The sequence below is a fragment of the Ammodytes marinus genome, assembly GCF_949987685.1.
Source record: "Ammodytes marinus genome assembly, chromosome: 2".
In the NCBI taxonomy this organism is placed as follows: domain Eukaryota; kingdom Metazoa; phylum Chordata; class Actinopteri; order Uranoscopiformes; family Ammodytidae; genus Ammodytes; species Ammodytes marinus.
This window is the reverse complement of record NC_137231.1, coordinates 23683584-23711433: the sequence shown is the minus strand read 5'-3', so window position 1 is coordinate 23711433 and position 27850 is coordinate 23683584. Positions and strand designations below refer to the sequence as shown.

The 27850-nt window shown below is 39.4% G+C and overlaps 1 protein-coding gene across 1 annotated transcript; it reads right to left on the bottom strand.

Moving 5' to 3' along the window:
* Window positions 1-13: 13 nt before the first annotated feature.
* Window positions 14-27311, bottom strand: hsd17b4 (hydroxysteroid (17-beta) dehydrogenase 4). The gene is made up of 25 exons (XM_080046666.1): window positions 27166-27311; window positions 26219-26272; window positions 24879-24986; window positions 24183-24242; window positions 24052-24073; window positions 23841-23887; window positions 23599-23683; window positions 20975-21162; window positions 19466-19557; window positions 19277-19301; window positions 19004-19132; window positions 16028-16134; window positions 11080-11192; window positions 10726-10849; window positions 10492-10543; window positions 9813-9884; window positions 8506-8609; window positions 8337-8402; window positions 7919-7988; window positions 7445-7551; window positions 7110-7196; window positions 6930-7019; window positions 6682-6820; window positions 5736-5863; window positions 14-4468 (listed from the first exon to the last, which is right to left on the bottom strand). Exons 1-25 carry the CDS (start codon window positions 27215-27217, stop codon window positions 4379-4381), a joined length of 2211 nt encoding a protein of 736 aa, XP_079902792.1. The 5' UTR covers window positions 27218-27311; the 3' UTR covers window positions 14-4378.
* Window positions 27312-27850: the final 539 nt, after the last annotated feature.

The following is a 27850-nucleotide window of genomic DNA, read 5'->3' as shown; positions in this document are numbered from 1 at the left end:
TGGGAAGTGCATTTTTTTTTTAGATGGAACAAAGGTGTTGGAAATACCTTAATACCTGATTGGAAAAGCTGCCATCATGGGTTCACTTTTGAAGGATGGAGGCCATGACAGGACAGGTCTGCTCCAGGGGGGCCCCAATAGAATGACAGTGAAACAATCGCATCTGCTGTGCTTTGTTTGGGAGCAGGAACCCAATATACGGCACCAAAGCCGACCAAACGCAGAAGCTCTCTACAAGCGTACAGTGTAACGGCTGAGGGCACAAGTCAAGGAATAAACTGAAAGAGAGACAAATAAACCCAGCCGGAGATTCTCCATAACAAGCTTTGATGTGGAGAGCTTTTTGTTTTCTGGACAAAAGGTGAAGGTGTAGAAGGAGCAGGAGCGACTGTGAAGAGTCTGAAGCTGCAGCATTTATTCTTCTCATACAGTATCACCGTATCTCTTATGTTTGTATTAGTAAAGTAGTCATGATAGTGTAAGCTACTCTTGAAGTCACTGCTGGAGTGTTCAGGTGATTAACATATAGAAAGGCTGTGTATGCAGCGTATAGGACAGGGACACTATATGATTCCTTTTAGGGGGTTTGGAGGCCGCTGTATCCGCTCAGCACAATATGCAGTATGGCCAGTGGACGATTACAAAGCACATTCTATCCAGTCACAAGGACTCTTGGCACATTCTGGTGATCCATGCATGGTTATTTATAATAACAAATGAGCCAACTTGGTTAGGCAGAGGCCCAGATGTGTCTCACAATCCAACCACACTTTAAGGAATTACAGGATGTCAAGTTAATTGTTTCAGTCAGTTTTAAGTGTTGAGCTGACGGATTGGAACAAACACATAAACGTTGATTATTTGAATGCATCATATCACTTTAATTCACAGCAATAGTTTATTTATAGATTATTTAAGGATTAAAAAAAACAATTTAACGTGTAAATTAGATTGAGTTTTAGGGGTTGGTTCTTGGATTATATCACCATAGCAGGGCTAGCTGTTTTCTCTTTGCCAGTCTAAGCTAAGCGGTTGCTGGCTGAAGCATCACATTCATCATGCAGATATGAGAGTAGCATCAAACTCCTCCTAATTTGGGGTTAACTCTCCCAACAGTAGAAATATGCCTTTGAAAATCAAGCTTTTCTAAATTTGTGACTTAAGTTTACCTCTACCAAACCATTATTATTATATCATGGACCACCTGAATAGGCCATTTTCTCTTTCTCTTTTTGCACATAGAAATCAAGCTAACTGATACATTAAATGCATATATCTATAGGAGGCTGGATGGCAGTAAAAGCAGTCCATGCCTTTGGTAATAAGATTAATATATAGTAAGGTGTATTGTTAATACTAGCCTAGATTTAACCAGTGGTATTATTATTAAGTGTCCTTACTCTTTGAAAGCTTCTGCTGTCATGTTGGCACTGGCAGTGCTGTAGTACTGTTGCTCCTGATGATTTTGATTAGTATTGACATAAAGTTGCACAAAGTAGCTTTAATTTAACAAGGCCCTCGTTGGAATGGGACACTATGAATAATAACTTTTTGTGGCTGCGTTTTTCTTTTCTTTTTTTCCAAATGTGGGATATTAAGCTTAAGAACATGTAGCAGGACACTTTGCTGTTGACAATGGAAATAGAGGGGTGGGGTAGTTCAACCAAGTTTTAATGAATATTCAGTTGTGTTGTGGAAATGTTTTCATTCCGATAACAATGCACTTCTCTGTATTGACTCCAGCTTTAATCACATTTTTTTTTTTTTTTTCATGGACCATGATTGAAAATTTGCCTTGGACACAATATTGTTTGCCTTGTAATAATCAAATGTTTTAATAGCAGGCTTGCTTTACCTGGCTTGCTGTTCAGTTTCTTTGTTCAATCACAGTAATTACCTTTTTTATCATTCAATTTCTGTATCATACAAATGACGTACATTGCCTTCAGTACATGCTTGGAAATGTAATCTAGGTTGGTGTGTAATATGATGTGTATTCCACATAAATAAGGAAGGGGTTCAACTGTCCAATAGCTGTTTAGTCTGAAGGATTATCATCCATTAAACAAATGACTCATAGAACCTTGTTGTGCTGCTGTAGGGAAACACATGTACATAAGCTTTGATTTCAGGGAGGATAAACTGAGGAAAACCTTTTAGATGAAGCAGATTTATTGTAGTTGTGTATATACATAGATCCATGGACGAGGCTTCTCATAATGACTAGTCAGAGATACACAGTGGGTTAATGGCAAATGCCACTTTATGAAGAATCATTATGTACAAATACAGGTATATTTATGAAATATGTTCATATGTAGGGTTATATAGACTGACTGATCAAAAGGCAGGCGTAATCTTATTTCCCTCTTTCTTTCTCATATTAGATGACCATTTCTTTCTCCTTTTTCATTATTTACTGACGTGGGCTTGAATGACCACATTGCGATTTCTTTTTCACCCCACCAATCAAATGGGTTGGAAAAAAACATGTGTACTCCTGCAGTTACTTGAGAATAAAATCATTTTTATCAAAGCCAAACGATATGTATTCTTGCAGAAACCAGAGATTAAAATACAATTTATCAAAGCAAGTGCTTTTTCCCCACACATACTTATTTTCCTTTCAGGATCTGATGGATTTAACTCCATCAGTGCGTCGGGAGTGGAGCTGTGGCGTGAGCGGATTAAATAAAGTCACTTAGCTTGATTAAAAGAAAAAACATTAACTCTTGACTCCTTTATTTTTCTCCCCCCTTGTCAATTTTGCAAATGTCAATTTGATCAGATAATTCTAATTTTATATTGTGTAAATCAATGTATTATAAACAGAAAATGTACCAATGTAATAAAAGAAAAAACTACTATGTAACACCGTTGATAAACATTACGTCAATGTTTTTTTCTTTCACATTGTCTTAGGTTTACACCAACACAATTTATCCAGATTGGGTCAGATAAATATTCCATCATATACTCATTACTTCTAATACTTTTAAAACTCATTCTGCAGTTAATTTAGTATAAAAACCTTGTGTTTGTGTTTTTATATTATTCAGGTAGCAGTGAGTGTCCATGGTAGAAGAACATTAATTTACAGTTTTTAGTTTGAATATCTTTAATTCAGTTAAAGAGTAAACAAAACGATCACAATGCAAATAAAAGTAAACTAAATCATTATTTTCATAGCTAGTAAAGTTATTTCATTAAGTTCCTGTTATTGCATTATCAGGTACAAAACCGTTAAGAGGCTTAACAATGCTCGCTATAGTTTTATAGTTAACAAACTGAAATTGTGTGTACATTAATTGTTTCTCACCAGAATTCATTGTCTCTCAGGTCGAACAAACATGTTAAAGGCATTCTCAAAACACTAGCATGGCCTGCTTTTAAAAAGATATGTTTAGCTGTTTTTGGTCACCACACACTAAAAGATTTAGAAAAATATTTCTCTTTAGCTGCTAAATGCTCCACTTTGTCCACCAGCTTGTCACTAACTTTTTCCTTCTGTCATTCAGTGCGGAGCAGATCGTGTAGCCTACGGTCGTTTTTTTTCTTTTAAATGAGGCTATGAGAGTGGTGGCATTGAGCTGTACATGTAAAGTTGGAGGCCTGAGAGCTCAACAATGGTCTGAAACTAAAAAGGAACTGTAGTAAGAATTAAACGTACAGAAATGGGGTTTTAGCCCAAATTAATTTTCATATAAGAGTAACCATTGAATGAATTAAAATGTAGTGACATTAAAACATGGAGTGGAAATCATTATATTAATTATGAAACTTTACATAGCTACACATCTCAAAGTTCATGTTGGGATTTCATTATTAGGTACATTACAGTGTTTGACTTAATAGACCATGGTGAATTAGTCCTTAAGTCATAATTCAGTGGTCTGTGTGAGTTCATCATAAGCCAGGCTGAGCATTGAAAGTGGTTTGGATTGACATCCAAGTAATTCACACAATGTGCTTGTTCTACTAATACAGGGCACTATCTTATTGAATAAAAAAAAAGGCTTTTTAAGTGAAATGTATTAAATGTATGGAAACCAATAGTTGAATATTTTCCCCATTTGAATCTTTAAAGGCAGTTAAGTGCATATTTAGCGTGGACGGACCATAAGGACCCAACAAAATTCACTGTAATCAGATACAAATGACACTGAATAATTCCTTAAAACTTGAAAAAACAATCTCTTGTTTTCTATTTCTGGTGGTCATGGACAACCAGGATCTGTGTGACACAAAGAAAACACTTATTTAGTCTTTTCATGCCAACAGTGAAAGTTCATTTATATGAGAAGTAGTGGTAGTAATGGAGAGTTAAGGAGAGAGAGAGCGGGTTGGTTCCTGGAGTCTTCTGATTGGCTTGTGGCGCTCAGAGCTTGGCGTAATCCTTCAGGATGACCTCCAGCTTCTGACTCAGCATGATGTTCCCTCTAACCTTCAGCTTGCCAGAGAAGAAAGCCTAGCAGAAACCAACAAAGAGACAAACTTTAGCCTTTTTTATTTTTCCAAACTCTCAGCTGAGTTCTAGCTGGTTTTGCTTTGTTTTTGAGAACACAGGGAGCAAATACGCCTGTGGCCAACACTTCATACAAAAAGACAGAATCAAGGAGCCAGGTTCTGGGGGAAGAAAGGGGAATATATGTGGCCATTGATGCACTGGCAGCAGAACAATGAAATAGTATTCATATTCATAAGGTGCAGAGCTGGGCAGGGGAGTGGAATAGTGAAGCACTCGTGAGATGCAGCAGCAGAGCTTTTTTCCCCGGCTGAAATCAATCACGGGATGGCGGTTTGTGACGTCCCTGGATGACAGTCAGCCGCTTCCTGCTCAGCTCTGGCACACTCATCTCTGTGCAGCTGCTCCTTTCATCGTCTGAGAGGCTGAGGAAGACCCTGCTGCCTGAGGGGGATCTTCAGCACTGCACTCTGCTTCCAAAGAGCTCACGCACACACACACACACACACTCACAGGGCTCTCAGATCAATATCAAACGCTCCGGGAAAGCGTATGAATCCAATACAGTGACGGCCACTCTATGTGACAGATGAGAGGCTAACGACGTAACGAGAAGCGTCGATTGATTACCCACTTTCTGACCGGGTTCGACAGATCGTTGCCCTTTCCGTTTTTTCTTTTCCGACCTGACTAGATCAAGGGAGAAGTCATTACAGATTCATGGGATCCTCAAAAGGCACTAGTCACTCTTTAAAGCTATAGTGCGTAATATCTGTTGCCCCCCAGACATTAGGAAAACTGAGTAATTACAACACAACTGTCGGCGCATCTACATGAGGAAAGCCTTCAGTAAGCAGTTTTTCTTTCTTAGCAGTAGAATCAACAACTGAAATAATCCTTGTGCCCTTCTTGGTATTTTTCTGAGCTCCATCGCCAGTGCCAGGGGGGCACCACTAGTTTGTAAACGCTGCCATATTGAGAAATACAGAGACAGTTTTGTGGAGCTTGATCAACTTTGTGTCAAATCCTTTGGAAATAGCTTGGATGTAACCGACATTCATCTATAGGAAAAAGTGACGCACTTTAGCTTTAAAATATCAGACAAAATGTTTGGAAGTTGCTTAATGCCTTTTTGACTTTCACACGGATAAACATTGAAACAAGGCCATTCACGTCACGTACGTAACTAACTCTTTTGTCTAAACATGCTACATCAACAGATATCAATGACTTTACTGAAAACTACTACATCACCACGTTGTGTGTTTACCTTCTGAGGGTTGAGTTTTCCCTGCACCACCTCCATGAAGTCTCCATCAGCCACGGTGAAAGTCACGTCTGCCTTCCCGCTCAATGGGCCTTTATGTAAGGAGCCGGCGCCGTTCTTTAGATCAATGGCTGGAGGGACGACAGTGCAAATGACAGAAGATGAAATAAATCCTAAGCACTCAACGATTGTTTTCCCTTGGCTTGCTCTGCTTCGTCCGCCTTTGCTTTATTATTCGGCCCCCTAACACCAATGTTGTCCTTGTTCTAATGGTTTGTTTGACACCTTGTTAGCAACATTAAGTCATTAACTTGTCAGTGTTGCACTGGGAGAGACCCGGACATAAGTGGTGGAAATGCAACTGAATTAGTGAGAGACACTCCAGCGGGCAGGCAGCGATTTAATCATTTAACGTTGACAAGGAGGGTCGTGGTGTTACTTTACAAATCCATCAAAGAATGAGCCCTGACCCCTCTCAGCTGAGAGTTTTTGCTATGGGAATTCAAATCCAACCTGGGAATCAACTGGGTAACAATGTATAGGTGTACAAATACAAACACTGATATCTTTAGCAGACAAATCACAGTAAGAGCTAAATCCATCACTGCAAATCTGGACCAACCTCCAGACGGAGGTTTCTAAAAGTTTGGTCCAACAGGTTCTAACGTTTTTTCATCCCATCTTAGCTCTATGCACAGCTTTGCACTTAATGGTATAATTTACAGGTTATAAAAGACATTGGGATAAGATTAGATAGTCTGTATTGTGATTAGTACCAGCACTTTTAATGTCTTCACTCATGTTTTATATTTTTCACAGCAAAAATTATTTCCTTTTGTTGTACATATGAAAAGATCTGAAATGCACTACTTGTTTATTCCACAGTTCAACATTGCTGAATCAGCGGTGTGTGTGTGTCATGTGTTTCTATGGCATTCAGTGCACTTACTCCACTGTGCAGCGTTCTTGCCGTCTTTTGTGATCTCCCAGCCGAACACGGCATTCACCTTCTTGACCATGGTTGGGCCCACGTCTTTAATGCGACGACCGATCTCTGCAAACACCAGCTCGCTCTGAAGGCCTCCTCCCTGCACAACGGCAGGAACAAGAGGAACACAATAGTCATAACGAGAACTGGAGGCTCTGTTCTCACCTCATAGATTTGTCTAGCACAAAGTCATTTTCATACTGACGTACTTGAGTGAGATTTTCTGGAGAGGCTTCTTCTGAGGCGCCATGTAAATCCACGTAGGCCCCGGCTAGCACAACGGCATCTGTCTCCTTCACCTGGATGAAAGGGAAAAGAGTCTTGATCAGAATGACACACACACACAGAAGATGTTATGAACGATTTAACTAGCCACTGGTGCTCAATACTTTGCACTGGATGTGAATCCTGTTGCCCTCCTTCCACATCTCGGTCTGTAGTGACTGACCCGGCATCACCGGCTTCACAAACCGAACCTGAGGGAAGAAAGACAGGAGGGTTAAAAGAGGGCAGCGCAGTCCAGGGATCTGTGATTTAATCATTTCATAACTTTCACCAGATAGGCCTGGATTGTTGATGAATTTATTTTGCACCCAAACCTCACACTTTAAGTACAAGAATATTGATGGAATGAAAATATACTGTATATATACAAAACGTTCTTACATGAGGATAAACGACTTCTAAAATGTACAACAGGGTTTAACATCATAGGTATTGTCACCTTGATGGCCTTGAATCTGGAGGGGTCATTGTCAGCAAACTGCTTGAGGACGTGTCTCGCAGCGAAGCCAAACGAGCACAAGCCGTGCAGGATGGGAGCCTTGAAGCCTGACCAAAGAGCATTTTCATTAAGTATAAATGAAATTAGTTTGCAACGGACACAATGTCCAGGAAAATATTGAGTTGTAACTTGTGAGTGACCAAAACAAATAATAGTGCAAGTATTCGGATCCTTTGCTTATGGAGGTATAAATCAGGAATTCATAAGTACTAATAATTCATATGTACTAGTGCAGAAAAATGGCCGCTGTTACTTTGAATCAACCAGCCTACCTGGTCAGTCTTGTTTGTCCAAAAAATGTTTAGAACTTCAAAATTATTAATTATCCAAATAATAAAAAGGTAAATCCCCAAATGTGACATTAAAAATGACTAAACAAACTCCACTGGCTGTAGTAGATGGGAAGACTCTCACCTCCCATGGCAGCAAAGCTGGGGTCTATGTGCAGAGGGTTCCAGTCTCCACTCAGGCGATACAGGGCCGCCTGGAAGCGCAGGGGAACACACATTTTGTTTAGATTTATATCTAATTCATAAACCTTTGAACTTTTCACACAGATGTGGGATTAAATTAAATTATCATGAAGGCAATAGAGAAGATTCCTAAAATATGAAAATCTTTGAACCGATATAGTCGCTTCAGTCATTTAAGTCGCTCAGGGAATTTAGGCTTCTATTCCCCATCATAAAGTCATTTTAAAACCTGCATGAAAAACTTGTACCTCAAATCATGGTTATTTCAGAGGCACAAAACAATACATCTTATTTTCACCCACATATGATCAAAGTCACTGATTTATTCAGAATCGCTAAACCCACGCGGACACACTCACTTGGTCTCTGGTGGTAGAATCAATCACCACAGCATCTGGTGCGCGATTAGGTGGAGGCAGAGAAGCCTGAAGGACAAATAAACAAAATCACAAATGATGCGGAATTCATTTCTCAATCTCTTATTTTTGTCTATTTGTGGTGTAAGTAACTCAAATGTGGAATACATACTTTGGCTTTCTCAGAGCTCCTCTTCCCTCCGAACCCTCCAGCTCCGACCACGAACACTGAAAACTGGTTGTAGCAGACCAGCTCGTCGCCACTGTAGGTGTTTACTGTGAAGCAGCACAAATGTGACATTAGAACTATGTCTTTGGTGACAGAATTGCATTACATGTTAAAGTACAGTACAGTGTGTAATATTGGGGTATTTAATGGCTATTAGTGGGGAGATTCTAGATCGCAACCCTCCCTTGCCAACCCCTCCCTTTCGGAGAATTTACAGAAGCTACGGTGGCCTTCTATGGTGGCCTTAACTTCTCTAGTTACTTAAGACGGCATCATCCACCACTGCTTCAAGTCTTTCCACAATATCAAGTGATGTGAGGTGTAAAGATGTATTTATTCTATAGGTGCATTCCCGGACACCCACTATATATAAAACATGTAATGATGTAAAGTTTGTCCGTTCTGTGCTACTGTAGAAACATGGCGGTGCAACATGGCGGCGCGCCTCACGCTTATGCAGATATAAAAAGCTCATTGGAAGGTAATAATAATAATTTTAAATGTATATATTTTCAAGCGATTATACACTAGTTAAAACATATGAATATTAATTATATTTCTATCAAACTGCTACAAAAGGGTCCTGGTCTTGGCTTTCAATAGGAGAGGCTTTCGTCAGTGTGTTGACTTCTACCCTATGAAGAGAGGTGACCCATGTATTTGTGAGCAGGTTCCTGATTTGTTCACACATGGATGTCTCCCTGCCGCAGGTTTCAGGCTGTGGAAGGGTGAAAGGCAGTGAAGAAGAAAACTAACAGTAACGTCATAGGTATCCATAGCCTGGCGATCACTTTGAATATTGCTCAACATTATTCCACCTAACAATACACCCAGTGACCGTTTCCCTGGTAAAGCACGTGTATAGTAAAATGAGTCAGAAATATAACTGGGGCATAAAGACAAACAAAGCTGCTTCTGCAGGACGTTACTGCGACCCAGAAATAACTTCACGTTCACTCCTAGAGGATAACAGAAGCTGACACAATGGTTTAGTGTGTAAAAAGAAATCACATCAAGCTTCCCCTCTGAGAACCTCCGGTCCCATGTTATTTGTTTCAAGTCGGATTAATTATAGATCAGAGCAGTTCTAATATCATCCATCTCTGTGGAATTGTCAAACAACAGAAATATGTGCCGTTTTTCCTCAGTCCATCATTTAAACCCCGCAGTGACTTAACATTAATGAATTACAGAAATTACTTTTAGTAAAAAAGATAAAGACGTTATATGTTAAAAGTTTGGAAACTCACCATCTAAGAGGATGACGGCTCCGGATCCTTTGTCCAACACGTCTGCTATGCTGGTCTTAGAGGTTAGTTCACCTGAAAAGGTATTTCACCCATTTGAGTTGTGCTTTAATGAATGTATATTAATCCTGCTGTACTTATTTAATATTACTCAACTAGCTCTGTACTTTGTATCTAGACTTAAAGTCTCACATGTATAATCATTATATTACAGCCATGGAGCTAGGCGTCACTGACTATTCCAAAAAAAGAAAAAAGGCCATTTCACAAACACGTAATGCCGTTTTAAATGTATTTCCACAATCCTGAAATAGTCTTTTTATTTATTTATTTTTTCACTTTTTTTGGATAATCAAATGTATTTATTTTAAAACGCCAAATGTTCAACCATGGATTAAAATGTAAACTGGTCCAAATCAGAGATCCTATTTTTGAAATCATCATAAAGAAGGGCTTTACAAAGACCTTTTTAGAGGTACTCGGTTTCAAGTCTAAATAACCTATTTGACTCAAACTGCTCCCAGTTATATGTCATATTATGTAACATAAATCCAGATAAATTCACTCAGTGAGGCACTAAAATATATTTTAATACAGTTATTATAATGTCAAATCTATAGTAATTACATTAAGTACTTATATACAATATACCTTATGTAGTAAATAGCAAGGAAGGACATACCTGAGGTTGGTAAAGGTTTGTAAAGCTCCAGATACTGCTCTCCATGCAAAACCTGACATAAACATTAGAACAGCATTGGTATATACGTCACACCAAAGTCTTCCAAATATCGTTACCATGCGTCATGTGTGCATCTCTATTGCTCTTCTCTTGTGAAATATACTCTATGGGTACAAATATGCATATTTACACACAAAAACAGACATTTTAGTCATTTTGTGTACATTTTCTAACCTGTGTAAAATCTATGTTCAGTCCAGGGACTGAGCTCAGCCCGCCGTCCATCATGGCTGCCTGGGAGACAATGACCCCGAAGGTGGGGAGGCAGCTGAAGTCTTCATGGCCTTCATACAGGAACCTACAAGAACGTTAGTGTCACTGTGAGGAATCACACTTTCATGGGCATCATTTGGAAGCCTGGAAAGATGCTTGCAGGGACATTGACGAGTATTGCTATCATTTCAATTCAATTTCACACAGATTGACTTTTCAGACCCCATGGAGCAGTTAAGAGTCGTTAGCACACGCACGCGCACACACACACACACGCACACGCGCACACACACACACAAACACAAAGATACACACCTAAGATGGTCTGGGTCTTTGGTGGACATGCCGACCCCCAATGCGTAGAGGATACACTGGGTATGGGTGTAGCTGAACGTAGACGGTGGTAGTGTTTGTCCGACTGCCTCAGCCTGAGAGGAAAGTAGAGGATTTAATAGAGTCAACTTTGTCAGGTTTTACACATAACGACATATGGAGGGCAGTTAATCAAACGCTATCCTCCTGTAACGGAGAATGAAGAGGGAATGAAGATGCAATTTAAAAAAATAAAAATAATCGAAAAACTAATGAAACGCTCCCACCGTGGATTTGCTCAGCAGCTCAACACCTAAATACAAATGCTTTAATAGACACTACTTTAATCAGAGTGAATAATGCAATCGCACCATAGCGTATATAGGAGGAACAAAGACACAGAGAATAAATGATTCATCAATCATTGTTTATAGAAGAGTGCCTTTCTAAAAAGCTATTGTGCTTTCAGATACGCTAGCAGACTAGCCTTAGGGGCAGAAATGTTTGTGGATACACCACTTTTTGTCCAGACTATGAATATGTCAGCGACTGTTAGATGGATTGCAGTGACATTTGGTGCAAACATCCCTGCTCATTAGAGGATGAAGCCCCCCGGTCCTTTCCTGTGGCGCCATCACTAGGTGAACATTTCCACTTAATCCTTGAAATGTCTCAATATCTACTGACAAAATATTGTGCAGACATGTCTACCCCTTTGGTGATCCCTTGACTTTTTTTCTCTAGCGCCACCATGAGGTTGACATCTGTGTTTTTATGTTAGTTTTTCCATTTCATTTCAAGTATCCACTACTTTGGTTTATGAGCTAGTTAGCAAAAAGCAAATGTTAACCTGCAAACATGCTAAATTAAGATTGTGAACATGGTAAACCCTCCAGAACATCTGGATATTAGCATTGTCATGGCAGCATTTAGCTCAAAGCACCGCAGTGCCTAAATATCCCGGATGCATTAAGTAAAAAAAGCAGCTAGCATGGCTGCAAAGTCTAAAGACTTGTAAGGAGACGCTAAGAGGAGTTTAAGTAGTAAAAGCTATTCAGCACTTCCCAGTGATTCAACATACTATCATGAGGTTTATGGAAACGAATAAGATAGAAAAGACAGACATAAAGAAAGCAAATAAAAGCAAGCTAATTTTAAATACACATAGGAAACAAGAGACAATCTAGAGAAGAGCCTGTTTGACTTTATGTGTGATCGTCAGCAGTCATCAGTTTAAGGACCTGTGGGATCTCGCTGTGTTAAGAGGAATCAGCAGTTCAGAAATGTTCTCATGTGGCCAGACCAGGCAGAGCTTTAGAAGTGATCAGCACAATTTTTTTTCAGCAGATCCTGAGCTTGACTGGTGACCAGAGTGGGAAGGCTAGAAACGAAAAGCGATGTTCGAATGTGTGCTTGCACTTGTGTTTAACGAGCAGCCTGAAACTAGGCTGAGACTCTTAACAGTAATCAACTGCTACTGACACAGAGTCGGGAAATATCTTTTAAAGCTCAGGAAGGTGGAGACCTAAGTTGTACTGTAAATGTTTAAAAGGCCTCATTAATCCCCAGCCTGAGATCCTCTGGCAGAGCGTTCTGATAAATCAAGTCTCAAACTGAAACATCCTGTACAGATGAAACTTGTGATTCAATAAATACCACAATATGCAATGTATTTTTGTTCGGCTGTGTTGGATATCCTCATTTTCTTTTGCAGTTATCTCATGATATGTTTCTATGTTTTTCCTAAAACATGAGTTGTAGCATTATGGAAACTGTTCTTCTGCAGGGTTGTAGCCAGAAGCTTTAAATGCTGAATTGATGAGTTAAATTATCCACATAACACCACATACATTTAGATACTTTATTCATCTGGTTAGTGGTTCAATAAAATGCTGTTTTTTTGCTACAATAAATTAACCTATTTTACTTCTTTATTTATTTATGTATTTGTTTAAAAAAAAATCAAATTCAAATAAACTTAAGTGTAGTCAAAGAAAGTAGCAGCTGGAGAAAAAAAATAAAAGTTTTATTTAAAATTAAGAGGACCTTAGTGTCCTATTGGTGGCTACAGTCTCTTTGTTCCATTTAATAATGTATTGTTTATATTTGAATATAGTAGTATTGCAGGGTTTATTAGACAACACAAATAAAGTTCTGCATAGAAGAGTACAAACTATATCAAGTGGCTCGGTCAAATAGAGCAAAAAGAAAAAAAGAATGGATGAAAGGGAATATTATTCCTAGTGTGCTTTCAAGGATATCAAAACTACCACAACAAGCCACAGTTCAACGAGTTGTTTTATGTCAAGTAGGATTATTAAGATCAGACGAATGATCCATAGAGAGATGGAACAGAAAAGGCAGTGACGGCCCATGTCAGTGTTAGTCGGCTACTCTGGGAGATGAGGAAGCAATTATTTTATAAATTATGAAAATGAGTCTTGCAGCTAAAGAAATTTATTTTTTGGCCGGAAAACTTGGTCTAGTGATTTGAGATGTCCACGGATCGAGTCCGGCTGGGAATGGACCATCTCTCTTTCCTCCTGTCTTCCCTGTCTGCTCTACCTAAGAGACTGACTAATAAAAGGCAAACATGCCCCCACAAAATGTAGCCAAAAAGTATTCTTTCCCTTTTGGCTATTTAATGTACATTTATTTGAAGTTTTCTAATCAAACTTACTTGAAACCATGACTGCAACTGTCTATTAACCTGCCAATTACTTTCTTCATTAAATGAGTCATTGTTTGGTCTAGGAAATGTCAGAACGATTAAAACTGTTCCGAAAGCTCAAGCTGACATCCTCCACGTGCCTTTTTTTGCCCGATAAATATTTCAAACCCCGCAGGTATGCACTTTACTACAACCTAGTAACCAATTTTCTGACATTCTCTCATCAATTAATCGACCAATTGTTCCAGCTCTATTCAAAATCCTGTAAATCCTGTTGGCACATTTATACCCTATACATAAATACATGTAAAACTTGGAGTTTCATGAAAGGGGCAACAGATTAAATAAATATAAGTACAGCAGTAGCTTGGTGAAAGACATAAATGCAAAACACACACACACATAGAGTTGGTGCAAAGCTAAGTTAGCTGAGGACACAATGGTGATGTTTGACTTGAGGCTAATTGTGACGATTCCAAATCTCCAGTAAACACACACACACACACACACACACACACACACACACACACACACACACACACACACACACACACACACACACACACACCCCTGCCAAAGACACAGTGGAGAGGACGCTGATACCCGAGACAGAGTGCACATCATTAACATAATAGCCAGATACTATGACTGTCTCACAGAACTAAACATGAAAGAAAACATATAATTTTATTTCACACAAGTGAGTCATATACCATTCAAAAAGTTGATATATTGTTACTGCCATACATAGACATTTAGACTAAGACTCAACATTGGTCCTGAGATTTAAGTAACTTGAACATGGGCTTTTTTTTTATTAAAACAGATTGAAACAGGACCACTAGGACGTTACCCACAATGCATCATTCCAGCTCTGAGTTCTATTTTTACGCCTTACTGCCTGATAGGGATAAGCTCTTCAAACTTGACTAAAGAAACAATTTGTCCAGATTAAACTTCCCCTCATTAAATTTGCTTGATCAGCCATTTAATATGGTGACAGCACAATTTGGAATACCAGTCAGTGCGAAAATATTTAGGGAATTTAAACACAATTAAGAAAGGAAAGTGTTCAGTCGTCTGCATAAGAATTATTATACAAATGTAGACGAGTTAACGCTACGTTTGGTTCAACAGAGCACGGTGGCCGTTTCTGTCAATTATTATTTAATGGGATACATTTATACTTGCGGCTCAATGTTTTATTCAAGCAGCAGCCATGTGTGAGCTGTAACCAGTTTATTTTATATGATTCAATGTTAGGGAACACAGTTTAAGTGAAGGAGCACCCATGCAGGAGGCTGTTGCTGCGCTACTGTGCTCCGACATCTGGCACTTGTCTTGTGGGTCACCACCATCTTGTATCAAAGGGTACTTATGTAAGTTGTGGGGGAGCTTTGTTGAGAGGGTTATTATCGTCCATGACTAAATACAGTGTGGTGCTATTAAGGAGTCATGAGTTACCGTGTTTGAAACGGCCTGAGATTTTACAGCCCCACACTTTCAAAAGTCATTATCAGCCAACCGTTAAAGTCACCAATACAGTCGCACTAGGAACAAGGATAAGAGTATAACATTGCCGGAGAAGAAGTAACAGAGGTGGAGAGAGAAGGTTAATAAGAATGTCCGGGGCCAGACAATAATGACGGACCAATGGAGGACAGTGAAATTAAAGTTAGAAATAGTGAGCGAGGCAAAACAGTGTAAGTGAAAAAAGGTCAGCTGTAGGGGAAATTATACTCAGGTCATTTAGTTTACTTTCACTGGGAAATTATTTCTTTGCACATCACAGACTGCTACACATCTGTGACATTTATCGAAATCAGGGTTTCTGTAAATTCACCAAGTTCAATTATAGATGTTTTATATACTTTTTGATTAACACATAAAATTAAATCTAATACCCATTTTACAATCAAAGCATATAATGAAATCAAGTACATTAATGCAACCGGAAAATAGATGAATACTAATGTTTGCTAAAACGTGCCTATTATGCAATGAGCGACGCGTCATACTGTACTTAGCAATAGTGCTGTTTTCAAGACATACTGACATACTGAGACACACTGAGAAATACAGAGAGAGCTTTGTGGAGCTGATAGGCTTACTCAACTTTGTGTCAACTCGATTGGCAATGGCTTGAATGTAACCGACATTCATTCATATGAAAAGGTTACGCACTATAGCTTTAAGAATTTTTAATCCCCTTTAGATACATTAATAATATTATACTGATAATGTTCTGTACAAAAGAAAGAAATGATCATCCCTACTTACAGGATTGATCCCTGATGCGGAGGCTACTGATGCCGATGTTGGATTGGCCCCGACTTCTTCGTCCGACTCCACGCTAGACAGAGCGCTCACAATGGACTGTAGAGACTCTACACAAGAAGGTGAGAGATGACAGATGACTGGCAGGCACACCAGAACAAGACACTGGAGTACAGAGAGATGAGGTGACAGATCAAATAATTCATCATGTCTACCACTCATTGCACTGCAGGCATGTCAATCTCTGTTGCCACAGACCATGTAGGAGGAAGACATATGCTGGTATATTTTGCACATCGGCTGACTTTGCCAAGGAAAACCATTCTTTAAGCATAACTTATCCAAGATTATATTGTGTTAAACCAACTCCAATGAAGCCAACTTTGTTCCTCGGTAATAGGTAAGAGGATTTTTTGTTCAGTTCATTTATTTAGACAACGGTGCATTCTCTCATTTTGAATTTAAAGGCAGCATCAGTAGAGTGGAAAAGATGATTTCATGAGACACTGTATATTTGCTCCAGCTGGTTTGAAGAAGATCAATTAAAAACACACTTGTGCCGGTACGCAAAATGTGAATCTAATGCCAGCAGCCGGCTATTACTAAGAAACAAGGAGGAAACAGTGAGCCAGACTCTGTCTAAAAACAAAACAATCGGCACCTGTAAATCTTTTACTAAATAATCCCTTTAATGAATCTTTACGCGGTGTAAAAACAAGTTGCAATTTACTGGGGGACAGTTAGTTGTTTTTAACTTTGATTTTGGTACTGCAGTTGTTTTGCAATCTCAGTTAACTGCTGCATCTCTGATAGAGAGTTATATCTGACATTTGGGTAATATAGTTCAAGTCATAACTTTGGTTAACTCCCTAAACTTGCGCTTTTGGAGCAATGAGCTGAAGGTTTTTTTTGCTCCGACGGCTCCAGAACATTTTTTAATCTAGGAGTTAAATGGATCAAAGTGGAGTTCAATAGAATTCCAGTGAGATATTAATACACAGACAGTAAGATTGTATTAACACATTGGCCTACAGGTCCAGGGGCAGCTTTAAAAATGGATGAATGGCTGTGAGATCCATTTGCGCAGAGAATAAACATGACCAGTTCTCTATTCTGGTATTAGTGTTTCACATACTTAGGGGAGAACGAGGGAATGTGAGACATTGGGTAATGTGAGACACCCCCTGTATCTAGGCAATGGAAAACATTTTTGGTCATGTGAGAATTATGTTTTCAAGCCCCTCTCATTTCCCTTTGGCCATGAAGGAGAGGACCTTATGGTGATGTTGTAAGTAAATGTTCTTGCTGTCAACTTAATCAACAGTTGTGCCAAAGCAAATTGATTCAGGTAGAAAAACGTATATCATACATGTTGATGAACTACCAACATATGAAACCATGTGATAATGATAACTGAAGATTAGCCTGAATGGCTAAGTCAGGTAGTTTTTTCTCAAATTGTGGAAGTGGAGTCAAGTGAGACAAATGCTGTGGGGTAAAGTGAGACAGTGTCTGTGCCCTCTTTTAATGAATCCTTTATATTTAAGGTAGCAAGGAGACTGCTTTGAATAAGACAAAAGACAATGCGGGCCAAAGGTGGGGGTTCAATGGTTGAAGGGGTGTTCCCTACGACTTTGAGTGTACACCGTTTGTTGTGTGTGTGTATGTGTGTGTGCGTGCGTGCGTGCGTGCGTGCGTGCGTGCGTGCGTGCGTGCGTGCGGGCGTGCGGGCGTGCGCGTCTAAAATTAAAATGAGCTATGAATACCTATGCAGATTCAGTCAAAACAAAACAAAGGGAAGTCAGCTGACACAACCGCAGGAACAGAAACCGAGTGAGACACGGCACATGCTAATTACCATCACTCAGTGGCAGTCAGTTACAGAACAGAGGCAGCAACAAGTCTCCTTAATAAGCTACAAATGAGGAGGCACTACAAAGGAATGCTAATGAGGCCGGATAGCGCCCTGTGAGACTGACACCCTCGTTCGGTTGTTAACACCGCCGCCCTTTCTTTGAATGTGCATCAGAGAGAGCATGGAGGCGGAGAGAGAAATAATAATCAACAATTGCCACCCTCCTTGTTTGCATGGGCCGAGAAGAGCTTGTTTATATTCAACATCTTTCCCACCTTCACTTCTTTTCTGCTTCTTCTCATTCACTTGATCTCCAACACAGCCCTGTCCTCGCTCTGTGCAACCAAACTCTCTGTAAATAGTATACACATGGGCTCATTGAAAATTGCCCATTGAAATATTGTGTTTGTGATTATTCCTTCTCCTCCTCTACATACAGGCTAATTGCACATTAATTGTACGGATGTACCAGCTGAATATTAAACCCTAGCAATTATCAACTCTGTTGTTGTCTTCTTCTCGAATCATAGCAATCCACCAACTTCAAACACTGTCACTTGAAAATAGCTGCAAAAAGGCCCAATAGTAATGGTGAAAAAAATGTCTTTAAAGTTAATTTCCTGAACAAAATCTTCAAGATTTCAAATTTGGCTAAACAGCATTTTTCTGGAAGCTGGTTTGAATCACTTGAAATAGAAAAATCAGCTTCTTTCACATTTAAATCTAAAACCAAAACCTTAACCTTTAATCCTTATTAAAACATGTTATGTTAAGACTATCAGGGACTAAGTTGTACCTACATAACATGAAATAGCTAATTGTACAATGGCCGTGGTTGCTTCATTGGTAAATATCTGATGGCTTTCATTAGCTTTGGCGTTAAATCTGAATCATCCTGACTCAATACAGAATGAGTCAAAGTGTGAAAGCAGCCCAGCATGGTTATTGAAGAGGTGGAATTATTCATGTTCACAATGAATAAATGACCATTCAGTACAAAAAGAACTGACACCATAAACATTTTCATAACGACATAGACCACAAGAAAATCAATGTACTTTGTGCACATGCGTTTTTTATGTAATTGTGTATGTGAGCGCATATGTATGTTATGCGTGACTGACCTTGGATACTGGTAGGCTTGGTGGCGTCTGTAAAATCACAGATTTTGTCCCACTGGTCTCTGACGACCTCGGGAGTTGCAGGCTGGTTCTTTTGTCTCACAATTTGGCCCTGAGATCGCTCCCAGCGCACTGCACACATGGACACACACACAAATAAAAAGAGGTCATTGCAGAGCGAAAAATCCACACACATCCAGTGCTAGTGAACCAGGGGCTAATGAATATTATGGATGCATACAGACATTTCCTCAGGAAAACATACACAGTACTCACATTTACCAATCCAGCCTGCACCGACCTGAAGGGAGATGGAACACAAGCAAACAAACAGATTAAAAAAAACACTGTCTCTTTATGGAAACTGAATGTGTTAACAATACATTAATGTTCTAAAAGACAAAAGGGAAAAATAGAAACAAGGCTAGGGGTAGCAGAGTGGGGAAAAATGCTTTTTTTGTATACCTCAAAAAGTCCTCCATTCTCTTGGCATTGTTCATTACAGAGCCAAAGGACCATGGGAGCAACATACTCAGGCTTCAGAGACGCCACAAGGTCTGAATAAAACAAAAAGAGATTCAGATACAGCACAGCTTCATTTTACTGCACATCTGTTATACAACTGACCTAAACAACCAATGGGTGCTTCTGCCTCAGTGTCTCCATTTGGTAGTTACTGTATCGTTAAAATGATGCTGAGATTGTCTAATGTGCTAATTTTTTAAGTGCTGAAAGTACATTGTCTGAGTTGTTGGACAGGCCTTGAGCATTTTTTTTAGCTTGAAGTGTCCTCTAAAAAGGTCTGGGTAAGAACAGAAAGCATGTAAAAAGTGCTAAAAATATCTCATTAAAACAGATTCCTCAAAATGTTGGAACAAAGTCAAGCAAATATAGCACAGGTTTTTAATTCCCTGTATGAACCATCAAAGATTTACCACCCAACACCATATGTGTGCTGAAAATATCTGTAGCCTTCGATCAACAAACGGTGGTGGTAAAAGAACAGGCAATCTGTTTTCCCTCGCACTTTGCCATGTTGAGCAAGACAAGTTCTGTTGTTTGTTTTGTAGAAAAGCCTGAGTCAGTGAAAGCCAGCATATGGAACCAAGTCATTTACTAAGGTGAGGCCATCTTGTGGCAGTTGGCACCGCGCGGCGTGACAGATGCTGCCGTAGAATGGCACGGCGGGGCAACAAAACCGTTCCTTTAATCTGTCACTTAATACCCCTGTCAACAGGGCTGCAGTCACTGAGAATGCACAATGTGCTCATAATGGATGGACATTTACCGACACTAGGTTAGGTGGACAGGTACAAAAAAAAACTTTCCCTGTCTGTACTTTATGTGCTCATGAGATCATTTTAAAAACACAACAGATAATACAAAAGCATTGCACTTTAAATTTGTTGTTTTGAAGGTTTGTTATAATGATATAATGTTCAAAACCAACAAGCTAACGTTTTTGAGCAGTTCCGAGATATATTTTATTATGTCAACTGCAGATATCCAATTCTGCATGACAATCTGTCTTAAGAAATATTTTTAGCGTGAATGATATAAATGTTTCATAGAAATACTTATTTACATTTGTATGGTCCGGTATTACCTACAGTAAAATAATCAAGCCTGAGCTTCCTGTAATCAAGGGGCTGACAACAAAAGAACGTTTAAAGCACTTACAGGGCGCATGATTTTATCAGTTGGAACAGAAGGGAAAAAAAGAAAAAACAACACTGCTCTTGAATATTAGATGAAAAATTTGCATGTCAAACGGGAGCGCTGTTGCCTCAAATTTTGTAAATCAACATTACAAGGGCATAACATTATGCAGCTGCTCCAAAAAAAACAGGGGTTTGAATATATTTGCTTATTTCGGCCTGTGTGTGTGTGTGTGTACGAGTGTGTTTGCACAACCCATTCCTATACAGACTGACTGCATGCAATCACGTGTATCGTTTGATGCCTCTTGCTTACCTGGGGGCATGACGGTCTCTGTGAGGCGTGACCCAGCCACAGGAGCAATAGTGTTACAGTGGACGTTGTACTTGCGTCCCTCGATGGCCAAGGTGTTTGCCAGGCCCAGCAGGCCTAGCTTGGCAGCGCTGTAGTTTGCCTGGCCAAAGTTACCATAGATGCCCGCGGCTGAAGTCGTCATGATGATTCTGAGCCAAAGAGAGACAGCAAACAGAGGCAACAAGTCAGTGACAGGCAACGCTGTGTGGAGCAATGGGAGACACAGAAACCCCCCCCCCCCCCCCTTACCCTCCCCGCCCCAGCACCCTCAATCACCCTCCACACACACACACAATCAATCTCACAAAGTGGTACACACTTGTCATGCGTGCATAAACACCCAACTGCTCCATCACAGGCTATATGCGGGAATAACGGCATATACAGCAAAGCACATGCAGTCACAGTCTTGCGAGTTATCTCACGCAGCGAGTTCACTTCAGCCGAGCAAAAGTAATGAGGTTAAGCGTCAACGCTACATTAACTTTGGGAGACATCCGAAACGCGCCGTCTCACTGGTCATCAGGAAGCAGTGATCCATATCACAGCACACTCATAACGTACACTACCGAAGAATCACCGGAGGTTAGGCAATGATAAAAATCATCAGCTAAACAAACGCTATGATTCAATTACTGAGGGAGCCTTTCAGACCAAGAAGTGTTACGACCCAAAAAAAAACATCCGTCAATCTTAAGAGAATGTCCTATGATAAAATATTGCCACGTAGAACAGCAACATCAGACAAACACACACACACACACACAAACAAACATAGTTTTTTTGTGCATTAGGAACCTGTCACCTGATAGAGTATAATAATTTTCTGTGTGTTGCTCCAACCGTTCATATAGATTTATCCACAACCTTGGGCTTCTAAGTTCTTTGCCCATTCTGTTTGTCTCGAGGAGAGCCATTGCCGTTAACCTTTATACATTTCATTTATTTCTGTTACGGTTTTACCTTTAAATAGATACACCATCAACTTTTGCATAGGGTGACTGCACACAAAGATTGAATTGTAAACTTTCCCAAATGCAACGAGCAGAACTGTACTCAGAAGGGCAGGGGCGCTAATGGCCTGCCTCTCTAGGCTGCAGTAAAACTGAAGTAGAATCGGGGTACTGACATGCCCAGCACAAAATGTTAGCACAACCGAACAATCCTGCTCACTCTGCTCTAAACTTCTGGATTTGGTTAATGCCACGTGCCCTACATAAACCTACGTGCCAGTTAAGAGTAACAGTTTAAAAAAGTGGAATATAAGCAAAAAGAATAAAGTCCTGGTGGTTTCCTTCAATTCAACACATCTTGCCCGCACAGAAAGAAAACGCCCCCACTCTAAAAAGGATGCAGAGACCATGCCTAGTCAAAGAACCTATGCTGAATTCTCTACATATGGAAAACATGAGCCGGGCAGTAAACATATTTAACTTTCATGTAGAACACCTTGTGGAGGGCATTTGGTAAACTGCTTGTGTGACCTCCTACTGCAAATTAAATATCCAAACCTTTTTTACTTGTCTTGAAAAGCGCAGGTGTTCAGCTCAGTTCCCACATGCAGTTATCCTTAATGTTATTAGTCGCGCCAGTGTGTGGCATGTTAAAATGTCCATTATACGAAAGGCATTGTAAATGCTTGTTAAGGTAATTACACGATCTGCATTGGATTCCCGTCTTAAGTCAGAAATGTCTTCAATGGGGGCGCTCGTGGTGTAGTGGTTAGAGCGCCCACCATAGAGGCTCAGTCCACAGAAGCAGCAGACCACAGATTCGAATCCGGCCCGTGGTCATTCTCTGCATGTCATTCCCCTCTCTGCCCCATTTCACCACTGTCTAATTTAAGCATTAAAAAAAAAATGCCCAAAACATAATCTTAAAAAAAAAACATATTCACGTCAGCATAAAGTATTCACTGGATGTTGAGCTCATTCGAGCTACTCTAGAGGTGAAGACAAATGGCAAAACGTCTTCAACTCTACAACTATTAAGTGATTATTTGAATTATTTATGCTGTACGACTTGGTAGAATAGGATGGTGCTGGCACTGATGTCTTTGCTGCTTCTTGTACTGAAATTGTTCAGGGATTCACCTTCAGCGCAGCGTTACCAAAGTAACTAATTCCCTTCATTATTGATTTGCCTTTTATAATTAAATTTGCTGTCTATGGCTTTTATCATTGTACACCATGAAACAAATGGAGTCAGACGTATTAAGGGGTGTCAAGTGACTACAATGAGAGTCAGAATACGCATATATAAAAATACAATCGCAGACGTGCTTTATACTAATTACCCAAAGTGCATATCCTCAAGAGCATACTTCAAGTGGGTCACGTAAAAAAAACATTTGGAGCATCTCTTCATCTAAAGCTCACCTTGGCACACAGCATTTTATATTGTGTTGATATCTGCTTTATTGCAGTCCAGCAATTATATGTGTGCTGAGGATACTGTAACTTCAATGGATCTAAAAAATAAAAAAAAAAAAAAAAAAAAGAGAGAGAGAATCCTTCCCACAATATAAGAAGGATGGCACCGTTTTAAAATCGACCTCAATAGGTGTTAGTAGCCTGGCTCCTCACCTGCCAAACTTCTGGTTTTTCATGTGATTCCAGGCAGCTCGAGTCACCAAGAAGGAGCCTCTCAGGTGAACTCTTTGGATCAGGTCTAGGAATGGAGAGTAAGATGTTTAACAAAGTACATTAGAACATTGTGGATGGCAAACCAAAGGGAATAATGAAGCTGATATTGGATGATCCCATACGCAGTATGAGGTATTAAGAATGAAGGAAATGAGAAAAAAGGTCATAAATGATTGAATTACCCCAGTCCAAATCACTCGTCCTGGCAAACGATCGGTCACGTAGAATTCTTGGCAAAGAAAAAGCAGGAATGGAATTAAGCCTTTTAAGTAAAAAATCTTATATACGTATCGTGGGCCATATTCATACTTCAATCAAATAGCCACTCTAATACTGTATAAGCGATGATGTGATTAAAGCAAGAAGTGTGATGATTACTTTGAAATTACTTACCCGGCATTGTTTACAAGGATGTCTGGAAAAAAAGATTTAAGTTTAATAATAAGTTTAAATAGCAGTTATAACAATACTAGAACTCATTTAATTGAGATAATGTAATGGTGCACATACTTGACAGTACTGACCTATTCTGCCAAACTCATCCAATGCTGTTTGGATCACTTTCTCTCCATCTTCTACAGAATCTGTACACACATGGTAGAAAAGGCCAGAGAATTGTTTAGATATTTGTTCTATTTGATGAGTGATGAATCCTAAAATGACATGACTAGCTTCAGTTATCCAGACAGTACATGCATTGTTCCAAGTATCATTTAAGTTTATAGATCGATAGAAACAATGTGCAGAGTTTTATTTTGTAATGATTTATAGGTCCCCCCTTGTTATCCATGGCTTTGAGTCATAGTTTGTTATTAACTGGATAGAACATAGGCAAACATTTTTGTGGTAAATTATACCCTTCCTATTTCATCCACAGAAAAATCTGCCATGTTCAGAACCTCCTATCAAAACCCCATTGATCAAAGCGTTATTATGTTTTGCTCTTTGAAATTGGGTTTTTCCCTTATAGATGTGAGATGCCCAAAGATGCGAGGAGGGATAGATCTGTTTTCAATGCTTTGCCTGCCTGCTTGCTAACAGCTTTCAACAGTGAGCTAGTCAGACTGACAGAAATCAATACTGTTTCGGAGTCTACCATTACACAAGATAAATGCTACAAAGTCAGAGACAGAGAGAGAGAGAGAGAGAGAGAGAGAGAGAGAAAATATGGGAGATAATGATGTTTGAGGGAAGAGAGAAGGATAGTCCAAACTTCTCACCATAGTTCGCCACGGCTTTGCCTCCCTTCGCTCTTATCTCCTCCACCACCTTATCAGCAGCTGCAGAACTCTTTCCGCCCCCTTTAGTGTCTGCCCCAAGGTCATTCACTTTATTGCAAGGAGAAGAAAAAGATTAGCAATAATAGGGTGAGTTCTGCAATTCTCCACAACTGATTAGGCTAGGAGAAGAGTGTAGCCATAAGCTGATTCCACGTCAGAGTTCAAGGGCAACATCGGCCCAGGCAGCACGGAAAGCTGTTGATTTTTTGGGGGGGCGGTATATGTTTACGCCAACTTCTGAAACTGTGTCGCCTAAAAAGTAACACCATTGCTGTGATAACCATTGTAATGCCCATTTCTTAATTTTGAGATGTAATTAATTTCCTAAATTATTTATACACTGATTTAAGTTATTCTCTGCCAGTGATTATCTCAATACCTTAATTTAGGTTATCTCTGCTGATACCAGTTTAACACAACTGCTCTAAAACTCACTGTGTGAAAGTCATTGGAATGGAATATATTATTATTATTATTATTATTATTATTATTATTATTATTATTATTATTATTATTATTATTATTATTATTATTATTATAAGCAAACATTAGCAAGGATTACTGCAATACTAAAAACCGGGTTTCCAAAGCTTAAGGGACGTTAGATTCAAGAGTTTATTATGACAATTTATTAAATACCACTCAGAAAGAGCAATTTTACAATAACCAAAACATAGGGTAAAAACGACACTTGTTACTTTGGGTTATGAACAATTCTGCCTAAAACATTACTTTTGGAATGAAAAAGTAAGAAGATCTACCTCAAATGTTAGGAAAATAGCCTATGTTTTATTTGATAGGTATTCGTTTTATTGCCGGTCATTATAAATACACAACTAACTAGCCAAGAAATCAAAAATGTCCTCATGTCCTAAAAGTGACCTTATCAGAGCATGCTAGGTCTTTTAAGGATCTGTAGGAACTGTGAAAAACACTTAACAGTGTGAATCAATATAACTGGTAGCAGATCATTGTGAATCTGCAGGATTGTGCTGCCCTATCACATCCACTATGAACACTACTGCTGCTTTTCTGCACATGGAGCCAGAAGAAAGAGCTATAGGGAACCTATTGTAAAAACCAGGACATTTGATGAATGAAACATGAAACATGAAAATGATGCTCACTCTCTAACATATCACAGGAAAGATCTGAAAACACATTGGGCCACATATGAACATGCACACTCACACATGCAGGCTCTTTTCAAGATCTACACTAACCACATCAAATCAAGCAGCATACATGTTCTGTAAATAAAGGTCCCTTCCCTTGCTTACCTACAACTGAGGCACCTCTTTCAGCAAAAGCCAGTGCATATTCTTTGCCAAGGCCTGTAAACAGATAGACAGAAGGGTAAAATGCCTTTTTACTTGTAAAGAATTAAAGGTGCAGTTTCCGAGGAGGGGGATTTGTTTACATTTGCATAGCCTGCAGACTGCAGTTAGTTTACAAAATATATTTTCTATACATGTCATTTTTAGTATTGAATAATTATATCATCACAGCAAAACAAATTATTTTGAGGCACCTAGAACCGAAAGTAAGACTACAATGTGTTTGTAAACCAAACGTTGGGCCCTGCTCCTGTAAACACCATCATTGAAACAGTAACTTTTCTGGAAGCTTTCTAACTTCAAACACGGATGCAATTTTCCTGTGAGTAAAGTTTGTTTATTCAGTTATGAGATTCTCATAACTGAATAAACAAACTTTGAGAATATACCTTAGAAAATGTTCACTTCTCTGACACATCCAAAGTTAAGCATAGTGCACCTTTAAAAAGAGCCCCCCCCCCCTCCCATCTGCACCCACTGTGGCGCTGTTGTTGAACGTGCCCTTTCACACACTTGCACCGACTTGATAGCAAGCCATTGGATTTCATGCACTTTGCTCCCTGTGCTCTGCAAATGAAAAGGTTGACACCAGTCTGCAGCTACAATGTGTCAAATCAATGCCCTGCCTGTGGTGTAGTAATATCATTACTGTTGTCTAGAAGATTCCTCAAAGAATAACCGTGACGTAAGATTGTTTACGTTTAAGTGTTGTCACTTGCAGCTGTTTGCGAGCTTTAGCAATCCGCAGGAGACACAGAAATAAAGATTCATGTGAAAGCTGTCTTCAGAGTGTGGCTCGCTCTCCCAAACAGTCCTATTTAAGAGCGATTACAGTTAGCAGCAATGGCTAGCCTAGCTATGGTTCAGGTAAGTTAGCACGGTGGTTTTACCTCCTCCAGCCCCGGTGACAAGCACGACCCTCCCCTCAAAAGACACAGACATTCCTATGAGAGGTTGTTCTCCGTTTCCTAACGCTGCCAGCACAGTGGTGACAGGAGCAAAACACGGATGGATGACCAGACAGAGCAGGGTGAACTTCTGCAAGTTCTCACTTCCGCTATCACGATGGGGCGGTATCAGCAGGGACCAATCAGAAACCAGGATTCGATTGACCGTGTTGTCATTACTGGTGAGTTTACTAGAGGCTACTGAAATGTATATTTTAATATTAAAAAAATAAAAATAATAATGTGTTTATTTATGTTAAATTTGTTTATTACATTATCTACTGCACGAGCATATAATAGCAAGTATAGCAATAACAACAAAAATAGACTGATTACATTAGGCTACATCTAAAGGTAATTTGATGATGGTTATCATTATGATGATGATGATGATGATGATGATGACTGTGTATTTAAGTGTAAGCCTATTTACCACTCTCAAGTCAAGTCAATTTAACAAATAACAATGCATTGTATACAGCAATGACTGTAATAAAGACATAACTGTGGATATCTAACAGGTGAGAAAATGTGTCAAACTAATCTTAGATTTTGTGTTGTGTTGTTGGACAAGAAAGATGGTTATGTTGTTGGGCAAGAAAGATGATTAGCTAAGAGTAGCCTGATC

Excerpts from the sequence above, each read along its gene's own strand:
- hsd17b4 (XM_080046666.1), bottom strand. The coding sequence starts at position 27,217 with ATGTCTGTGTCTTTTGAGGGGAGGGTCGTGCTTGTCACCGGGGCTGGA. Across the intron at positions 8,610-9,812 it reads AGCCGTCATCCTCTTAGATG|TAAACACCTACAGTGGCGAC; the intron begins GTGAGTTTCCAA and ends GCTGCTTCACAG. Across the intron at positions 8,403-8,505 it reads GGAGCTCTGAGAAAGCCAAA|GCTTCTCTGCCTCCACCTAA; the intron begins GTATGTATTCCA and ends TTTGTCCTTCAG.